At 39.2% G+C, this 9,728-nt stretch overlaps 1 protein-coding gene across 2 annotated transcripts; it reads left to right on the top strand.

The window, feature by feature from the left end:
* Positions 1–6,994: 6,994 nt before the first annotated feature.
* Positions 6,995–8,926, top strand: LOC148009632 (protein REVERSION-TO-ETHYLENE SENSITIVITY1-like). 2 transcript variants are annotated; one of them, XM_087673289.1, is made up of 2 exons: positions 6,995–7,672; positions 8,620–8,926. In XM_087673289.1, exons 1-2 carry the CDS (start codon positions 7,454–7,456, stop codon positions 8,647–8,649), a joined length of 249 nt encoding a protein of 82 aa, XP_087529415.1. In that variant the 5' UTR covers positions 6,995–7,453; the 3' UTR covers positions 8,650–8,926. The 2 variants fall into 2 exon arrangements, with proteins under 2 accessions (XP_087529415.1, XP_087529414.1); XM_087673288.1 differs by lacking the exon at positions 8,620–8,926 and adding an exon at positions 7,878–8,412 and having other exon boundaries at positions 7,004–7,672.
* Positions 8,927–9,728: the final 802 nt, after the last annotated feature.

Here is a 9,728-nt window from a genome sequence, read left to right as displayed (position 1 = left end):
ACTATAAGTAGGAAACATGCATAAACATTAGCATTGTCCCTATGTGGAATTGGAAAGGGGTCTCGTGATCGCTTGACATCCACTTCCATGTGACCAATATCATCACCATCTGCATCATCTTGTATAAATTGCATGTTTTTCTAGTACAAGTTAAGCAAAATCATGCATAGTGAGAGAAGATTCTTGAAATTAGAATTTTTTGGAGAGGGGGAGTCCATATTTGTTACAAGAGAAGTAGATGATCTGAAGCTGAACAGCCCAAACCAAAATTGTAAGTGCATTTTACTTGCAATCATATATCTTACATGCACATCATAAAGCACAAAATCTCTGTTAACTAGCACAATTATTCCATTTCACTTATTTGTTTATTTCGCCCCATGTTTTTCTATCGTATTTGGTAATCTACTAACATTCAAATGTGATGCATGCAGGGTACCACCCAAAATAAGGTGCCAACATGGTCGATGTGCATGGCACAATTGTAGAGCCAACAGATAAGGAGGTGAGAAAAAGCATGCTCCATGAGAATGTTGAGGGTTGATATGACTACGTTTTTGGATTTTTTTTGTTGGATTTTTGGGTGACTTTTATTTAATTTGAATGATGATTGATTGGTTTGGAAGTATTTGAGAGAGTTTTGGATAAGATTGAATATGTCTGAGAAGCTCATGATATTTTTTAGTGGAGATATGATGTGCTGAAATATTCTATTGTGTGCTTGATAAGTTCTGATTGGTTCTTAGCTTTTGTTTTGTTTTGATTTCTTTCTGTATGAGAGGTTGGAATGATGATTGATGGAGTTTAAGAGTGTTTGGAAGCTTATTGAATGATTCTTGATGGTTTTGAATGGTTTTAGCTGAGCTAAATGCTTATGACCTTTTATATAGTATTGTAGACTTGTTGAGCTTCTGTAGATCCTTTAAATGCCTCTATAAGTGTTTTGTGGGATGGACGTGTAGCTAGGGAAATTTTTGTAGTCTTGGGAAGAGATGAATACAAGTTCAAAATAGCTCAAAGAAGCGGAAGAAGTAGCTGTTGAAAACTCAAGTAAAGACTAAAGTAAAAGATGGGTTTTGTCATTGGCTCAGGGATGCAGACAACATTGCCAAAGTAAAAGATGGGTTTTGTTATTCAAAGGTTTGCCCAACTGCTATGGTGTGCTAGATGTCACCAATGTAAATATGAACGAGCCCAAATATGTGAGTGCTTCTAGCTAGTTTGACATGAACAAAAACTATTTCATGTCAGTTCAATGTGTTGTCGACATGGACTTGCGATTCCTTAATGTGTATACGGGTTGGTGAGATGCAATTGTGTGTTTAACAGCTCTTGATTCTATGCACATGCCATCAATGGCTACTATCTCTCAGGCCCTCACTTCATTGATAGTGATTTTTCTATTAGGGAGTACATTATAGTGGATGGAGGTTTTGATTTGCACGATTGGCTCATGACACCTTACACGCTAGCAGAGAATGACCTAAAAAGAGAATATAACTACATTATTGCCTCCACTAGAAGTGTTGTGGAGTGAGATTGAGCTTTTGGCCATCTAAAACAAAAATGGTGCTATCTAAATGGGGAAATATCTCAATCGACTCCTAGGTTCTTCGCCAAGTGTATCACTATATGATATGCACTTAATAATATTTGCATTGATGGTGAAGAGACGATAGATCATCAATGCATTGGTTTCATAGAGCTTGGGTTTCCATTATGTATACCCACTAGATCAAATGGTGCATAAATCCAATGGGATTGTCTAGCTCACTATGTAGCTCGTAGAAGTGTTTGATTCCTTATAAGCCCATGTTTTGTTGGTTTTCATTACTACTATGTTTCAAGAATTTGAACCACTTGTGTATTTCCTTTTTTTTCTTGCAATGAATGACATGAAGTAATGTATGCAAATAAAATACAGCTTCACACAAATAATTGTGAATGAATGATGTCGTATGTGAAGAGGATCCATTCACAATTTATATAAGAAGCTTTAGTAGAAAACCAAAAACTTGGCCATATTAATAAACTATAATGAAGTTGTGAAAGGAAATTTAGAAAATATGTTTTCTTTAGAATAAGTGGCATCCATGATGAGTAAGACCTAACATGGGTTAAAGACAATGCCTATAAGAAAACAACATGTCTATGGAGCACGTCGACGAGGGGAGGAGGTCGGTCCCTCATACATGAGACGAACAGATGCTACTAGCTCTCTCATGACTTCATCTGCATCTCTCTCATTCCTATGAGCATGATCATTCTCAATTTGATGTGATTGAGTCTTTCTCTCTGTAGTTCTAAAGTGTGTTGCAATGCCTCTTCCTCCCTGCTGGCACATTGCTCCTCTGTCTCTATGAAATGTTGCATCAATTGCTTTGTAGTGTCCTCCATATCTTTGCCTAATGTTGTTTGAATCCCTTTGCAACATTTGTGTCCACTAGTTGTGGCATTGTTTGCAGGAGTTTCTTCTTCTACAATGGCCTCATAACCTTCTCCTAGCAATGTAGCATCATTCTCTACATTGGTAGCTATATTTGGTTGAGAAACACAGATCCTTGAGCAAGGTTTAGCTATGGTGGTTGGAACTGATGGACAAGAAACATGATGACTTAGAGCATTACTCAAGTGAATTGGGTTCCAAGATTAATTAACTTGGACTCATGAACACAATATTGAGTAGACATGGACAAGACTAAGAGTATAAAGTACAATAGCATTGCGTTCAAATGATTGTCAAGTACATTTCTTTATAGTTCCAGGATGGTACCACTTTTTCTCACTATGCCTATGGGATACAAGGCAGTTCTTCTAGGTTGTTGCATGTCCCTTGTCTTACTGCTCCATACAAAAAGGATATCATAGGAATGTGATTGCATAATTCTCAACACCCCTCCTCAATCACAACCATAAAAACATTGGGTACACAGAGGCTATCATGAGTAGAACCTTGCTAAGTGTAGACATGGAAAAAAACAACCATATAAAGCTAGAGGCTGTCACAAGGCCTCACTGAGTGTACAGAGGGGTTAGTGCATAGATTACATGAGGGTTACAAGGCTTGTGATTAGAGCATTAATGCAAGTACATACAAGGCTTAAAAAAGTCGGTATGAATAGTGGGAATAGAAGGATTGATAAGGCTTGTCCTTCTGCTCTTGAGTGTCTTCCTTTTCTTCTGCATGGTCTTGTTCTTCTTTGATAGTTGCAAGGTATAGCTTCTGTGATCTTTTCTTAGCATGACAAAATTTTTCAATGTGCCCAATGCTTTTGTAGAAGTCACAGACAATATCTTTCTTTCCTTTGTACTTGTTGTTGGCATAGATCAATTGTTCTTCCTTTGAAGTGCATGCTTTTTCTTTACATTTGAGCTATTTTTCTTATTCAAGGAGTGATGCTTTGATATCTACCAGCTTTGGATTTGGCATATTAATTAGTGTAGTGGAGACATTACCAAATTCAGGAGGAAGACTCTTAAGCAAGACTCCAATGCATACATCTTCATTCATTTTTAAGTTAATCCATGCAAGTTGAGTTAGCAGACTTTCCATATAATTAAGATGGATTGCAAGGGATGTATTAGCCTTCATCTCCAACTTGAAAAACTCAATCAGCAATCCATATTTTGAAGATTTAGATTGGGCACCAAATAGTGTCTCCAACCGTTGTCAAGAAGCATGAGATGTATCACACGTGTCTACATGGTGGATATAACTCTCATCAAGCTCAAGCTTGATGATTTCTTAGGCTTTGTCATTACTCTTTTGCCATACTGCTGCAAGTGCAACATCTCTGGGTTTCTTCTCTTGTCCACTGGTCATTGACCATAGAACTTTCTTCATGAGGATTAGCTTTATCCTTGTCTGCCATGTGTGGAAGCTTGTTCCTTTGAAGTGGCATGTCAATGAATCTTTGCCCATACTGGATGGTAGGAGTAGCAACAAATCAACACCAAATATATCAGATCAGGCCAACAAATGAGTTGGCAAGGATTGTCTCAAGGGACACAAGAGTTATTAGTGTTAAACAACATTGAATGAGTATTAAAAAGATATTATGCTTGAAGCTTGATATTATTGTTGCTTAATGTTGTTGTTGATTTCTACCCTCCTTGCTGACTTGAAGTGTAAATCTTGTTGGTGACTAAGTGGTACAGTGAATTAGAGTGGCAACGACTTGGTTGAGCCAAGGGAAGTAAGAAAATGAATGGATTTATAAGCTTTGGTGAAAATGACTATATCTGCCAAGGTCAGGTTTTCTACATCGATTGGTTTTTTTTGTTGATTACAGTTCATAGGAATGATTATTCGATGAACCCTCTAGTGATCAAGTAGCTTATATTGCACTATGGCCACACAGTGGATCGCAGGATGTGTTGATGGAGGCAGTAGTACTACCACATAAAGCGTAGATCTGGACAATGACAATCAAAACATGCAATCTGGAGTGGGAGGTCACTAATGTCAGGGATTGAGGTGCCAACTTGAATTGCCATGAGTCAAGAAACAACTCTCCAGAAGAAAGCTTGTTGGCTTGGTTGAAGAGATCCAAGAGCTCCAATAGAGTAGGGTGCCAGTTGGCTATGGTAGTTAAGAGACGTAAAGTGAAAATGGAGTGAGAGATGAAGTCATCTTGTGTAGTTAAGTTAACCAGAGATTGTGGGAGGATTGCCATAATGTCCTCATTGAATCAAACATCAATATTCACTATAGGATCTTTGCTAAAACTATCAAGATTTTGGTCCAAAGCAACTAGACTACCACCAACATAATGCCATCTACTATAATAAAAGCTAAGGATGAAAATTTGAGTAGCAACTATATATTTACAAGCTATAGAATCTTGATCTATCTTATATATAATTTTTCCTTTTGTCCTAGTGTCTCAGCTAAGTTGAACCATGCTCACCATGGGTTCGATACCATGTTGAGAAACACAAATCCTTGAGCAAGGTTTAGCTATGGTGGTTGGAATTCATGGACAAGAAGCATGATGACTTAGAGTATTACTCAAGTAAACTAGGTTCCAAGTTTAATTAACTTGGACTCATAAACACAATCTTGAGTAGATATGAACAAGACTGAAAGTACAAAGTACAATAGCATTGCTTTCAAATGATTATCAAGTACATTGCTTTATAGTTCTAGGATGGTACCACTTTTCCTCACTATGCCTATGGGATACAAGGCAATTCTTCTAAGTTGTTGCATGTCCCTTGCCTTACAACTCCATACAAATCAGCTGTCATAGGAGTGTGATTGCATAATTCTCAACATATTCGCCATTGCGGATGTTGCTATGATATCATAAAACAGAGGAAAAAAAAAACGTATGTATACATTGTGTTGCAATTTCAATGAGAGGTAATTCATTGAAACATCTATCAAAGCAGAGTTGTAAAAATAATTTGTGTAGGCATAATGCACCTCAAGCATTAGAGGACATGTCCACCATGTCATCTTCTGGGTCCATCGTTCGACCACCTCCCAAGCGGCTTTTGATGGAATCATAGAAGGTTGTGTTAAAGGAGGTAGGCAACTTCCTTGCCTTCCTCTCTTGGCTTGATATTTGCCAACATCAGGAAGGGTGTCTTGATAGAATCTGCCTCTCATAGTCAAAGATTGCTTTCCATTTGCGATGCACGTGATTACACCTTGTTTTCCATTGTCTTGTAGTTCTTTGAACATTGGATTTTGTGCATTGTTCAGCAACCCATTCCCATCTTCAACTTGTTGTCCTAATCTAGGGGGCATGCTGATGCTATCGATCTTATCCTTGAGGTCTAGCTTGTTTTTTATGAGCACCTCAATTTCTCATGCATCCCACGAGTCAGAGTTTGAGGCCTACAAGTCATGAATAGACAATTGCATCTTTGTAGAACCACCATTAGATGTTGGAATTTCATGCTGTGCTTATTGGTCAGTGGTTGCGTGCATCTCATCTGGATCTCCATCTTTATGATTTGTAGTGGGCAACAGTCTTCCCACCACCTTCCGCAACATTAGCAAGGACATGGGTGGGGGACCCAAGCGGGGTGCTTGCAACCATTCCCAAATGCCTCATAGCCAGCCTATGTGGGGGGAGGGGATACATTTGTAGGATTTCTCCACTTTTTGTGTGGATGGTGTTGAAGTTGTGGTAAAACATGTGTTGGTGCATGTCCTAACTCAGTAAAACATGGCATTGGTGTATAGGTGAAGTGAGAGAAATGTTGACAGGCCGTGAAAAAGATCGTTCCATGCTTTGAGTGGTGGGACAATATGACTCGAAGGGATTCACCAATGTCATGTTGGATATGTTGCCATGAGGGCCCCTCCATGGTTTAGGAGGAGTAAAAGGAGGTGGGCCACTAGAGAAAGGGGCCGTTGCAAAACCCACACTAAAAGGTCGCACGGCAGGGATTGCAATGTTGCCAGGATGCACCTAAGCTTGTCTAGGTGTGCCTTGTAATCTAGATGCAAGGCCGACAAGTGAACTGTTGATGACATCCTTGAGCTAGGATGATGGGTCTAAGAAGTCATCAAGGGAATCGAACTCATCGCTTTGAAACTAGCTTTGTGAAGCCATGCTACCATCATGATGAACCAAGCAACACGATTGACATGAGATTATTAGGAATGAATAATTATACTTGTTAGGTTCATAGGATTCAAGTTTACATGAGTCAGTCTGCTCCCAACAATAGTGTTATTTATGAGACCATTACAATTGAAAATGAAAACCTATTGCACTGGTTTTTCTTTCGAAATCGAGTTAAGAACCTTTGAGGGTGGCATTTTTGCTATTATCAAAACAATATAATTGATGAAGGGGTTAACATTCAAATGTACGAGTGCATCAATGCTAACCATAAACTCGTAATTATGACATTCATTAACACAAACAATTTTCCAATCAAGGTGGAAAACTCCAAAAAGCAATATTGTTTTAAGTGTCACATGATTCCGTTTGGTAGGGGAAAAACCGGTTAAAAACACCCCTTGAAAAACCCCCGCGTGAACAGCCCCAAGGTCTGCAGGCGTTGGCGGATCCGCAAAAGTTCTGATGCTTACGGGAGGCATAGACTGATAAACGATGAACAGGTTATACCAGCTCAAAGGATCTGCTTATTGAAGGAGAAAGAAGGGTTCGGATGTGAGGCTTGATCTGTCTCTACAGGATTGACTAGAATGGGTGTGCATGGTTCTGAGGCAGGGGTTCTCCCATATGGGGGCTCAGGTCATTGAGTATCCATGGCAACAGGCAGATCCTGTCATGGATTTGATGCCTGTCGAAGAAGCCATAAATGTGGATTTAATGCCATCACACCCGCTCAGAGCATCTAATCCTGCACTTCTGCTTGCCGAGCCAAACTAGACGAGGCATTGATTAAACCTCTGTGGTAGATCGGACACTGTCCTTGGGAGTTCTGATCAGTCTAACGCATTTTAACAGGATCTTCTGTGCTGGCAATGGCTGTTCCTGCAATAGATCCATCTACTGCCCGGTTTCCCTGCTGCATTGTTTGGACTCCTTTGCCCGTCGTGTCATGGTTGGCTCCATTTGTTGGTCATGTTGGCATCTGCCGGAAAGAAGGCATAATATTGGATTTTGCCGGTCCATACTTCGTCAGTGTTGACAATTTTTCTTTTGGTGCTGCTGCAAGATATGTCCAGCTCACTGAGGAACAGGTTAGTGTCTCCTCTTTTCTGGTCTGTGCTGAGCCCTTGGTGATGTGTAAAATTGCATCTTCTTTTATGTAAGGCGTGGAAGTGGTTGTCGCTGTGCTTGATTGAATTTCTGCATGAAGACACAGCCTGTGAAGAACATTCCACATGATTTTAGCACTCTGCTCGTCGAACAATCGATTATGTCATCAGGATATGTTTTTTGCAGTGCTGCTTTCCTTCCGATCTGTCGGATCATATTTGTCATTCAGGCACTGTTCATACTCCAGTTGGCACTGCACTATCCTGGGATGATGGACTACGAAGCATGATGCAGCAGTTTCAACACAAGGCCTATAACTTGTTTACTTGTAACTGTCATTCTTTTGTTGCCAGTTGCCTCAATAGGCTTGCCTATCAAGGATCCTCAGAATGGAATGTAGTTACAGTTGTACTGCTGGTATTACTGAAGGGGAAATGGGTTAACAAGTCAGCCATAGTGAAGTCCTTTGCACCATTTGCACTAGTTATGAGTGTGGGGATACTATTGGCAGGATGGCCTTTCATAGTTGGATGGGCTGTTTTCAATATTATCTTTATTGGCTGGTTTGTCCTAGGAACTTATGTTCTTCGGGGTCTCATCACTTAAGCGAGACTCTTTGAAATAATGAGATCCTTTCATTTATTTGATTGAGATCCTTTCATTTGTTAAGCAACCATGCAACTCTTCCAATGCAAAATCTTTTAATGACCGTTAAGTTGTGTGATGAGCTAAGGTGGAATAGGTGCCAATGTTTCAATCTTTAAATAGCTGTTTCCATGTACACTGTTCAGTGACGTGTGAGGTTTATTATGGCAATGTTAGCTGTGTTGTCTTTGGAAATTTTGTGCAAATGACTTTGCTTTTACTAGTAGAACTTATATCTCAAATATATGAGTTTGTGGCTGTATAACATTGTTTGGAAGTGCAGTACTGCAGGACAGACAAGTCATTTCAGTGAGAAAAGGCATAGTTCATACTTGTGGGGCATTGGGGCCTTTACATAAGATCTTTGTGAGGGTATTAAGATATGCAAATTCTATTACACTCTCAAAATGTCAATTGAAGCAGAGGGTTTTTACATATGGTTCTATTGATTTTCCTCTTCATTTGTCCCTGTCTTGGGGGTTTAAAAGAGGATCATTCACTTTATGTAGTGAACTTGTCTTGTGGATAATTCCTAAGATACTCATTGATTGAATGTCAATCTTGCTGAAGGCAATCATGGTGTCCATAGATTTGCCAATGCTTGGTATAAACATGCTCTTGATATGCTCGGTAAATTGATGGTAGTAACTTTTATTCAAAGATCTTTAGTTTGCTGATATAAAAAATCAATGTTTCCTAATACAAGTGAGTATAAAGTCTCGGGTTTCTAGCAAAGCATTATCAATTTTCACAATTCCTCCATGCATATGGGCAATGAAGCTCCCTAGACTTGACTAGTTTGATGGATTGAAGAGGAGATAGTCTCAATTTTAGAGGATTCACCCTGTTCTAATCAAGAGGTTTGCATTTTTGGAATAGAGCTTGGTGGCACATTCATAGATCTTATGTGAAGACCATTCTCTTGTGACATCTTGTGTGTATGCTTAAATATTATTATTAGCAATGTTTTGCATTTGTTTTTGCTTACATCTATATCTATCTATACTATCTATACTTCTATACTATCTTTTAGTTGAAGTTCATTGATTCTCACCTCTGTGTTTGTGTGTCTCTTCTGATGCATGCATCTTGTATTCATCTTTTTTTTTTGTGAATAAGAGTATATTAATGTATGGAAATATTTACATCAGGCCTTCAAGCCAACCAAACATGAAGAAAATAACTGTAATGAAGTTTTCAGGCTATTAGAACAACCATTCTACATGAGTACCACTAAGAGATCACACAGAAAGGACAATAGGAGTAGAGCGAACAATAGCTAGCGAGGGCGCAGCAATGTCAAGAAGAACTAGGTCAGTTGATACCATAGAAGAGATCTGCCATAGCACTAAACCACGAACATGGGCCACATGACCATGGATGCCCTATATT

This window comes from Lygodium microphyllum, chromosome 30, assembly GCF_053477565.2.
Source record: "Lygodium microphyllum isolate KBCC chromosome 30, Lygodium_microphyllum_v1.1.10, whole genome shotgun sequence".
NCBI classification, from domain to species: Eukaryota; Viridiplantae; Streptophyta; class Polypodiopsida; order Schizaeales; family Lygodiaceae; genus Lygodium; species Lygodium microphyllum.
Note: the sequence above shows the minus strand (reverse complement) of the source record. Positions and strands in the feature narration are given on the sequence as shown.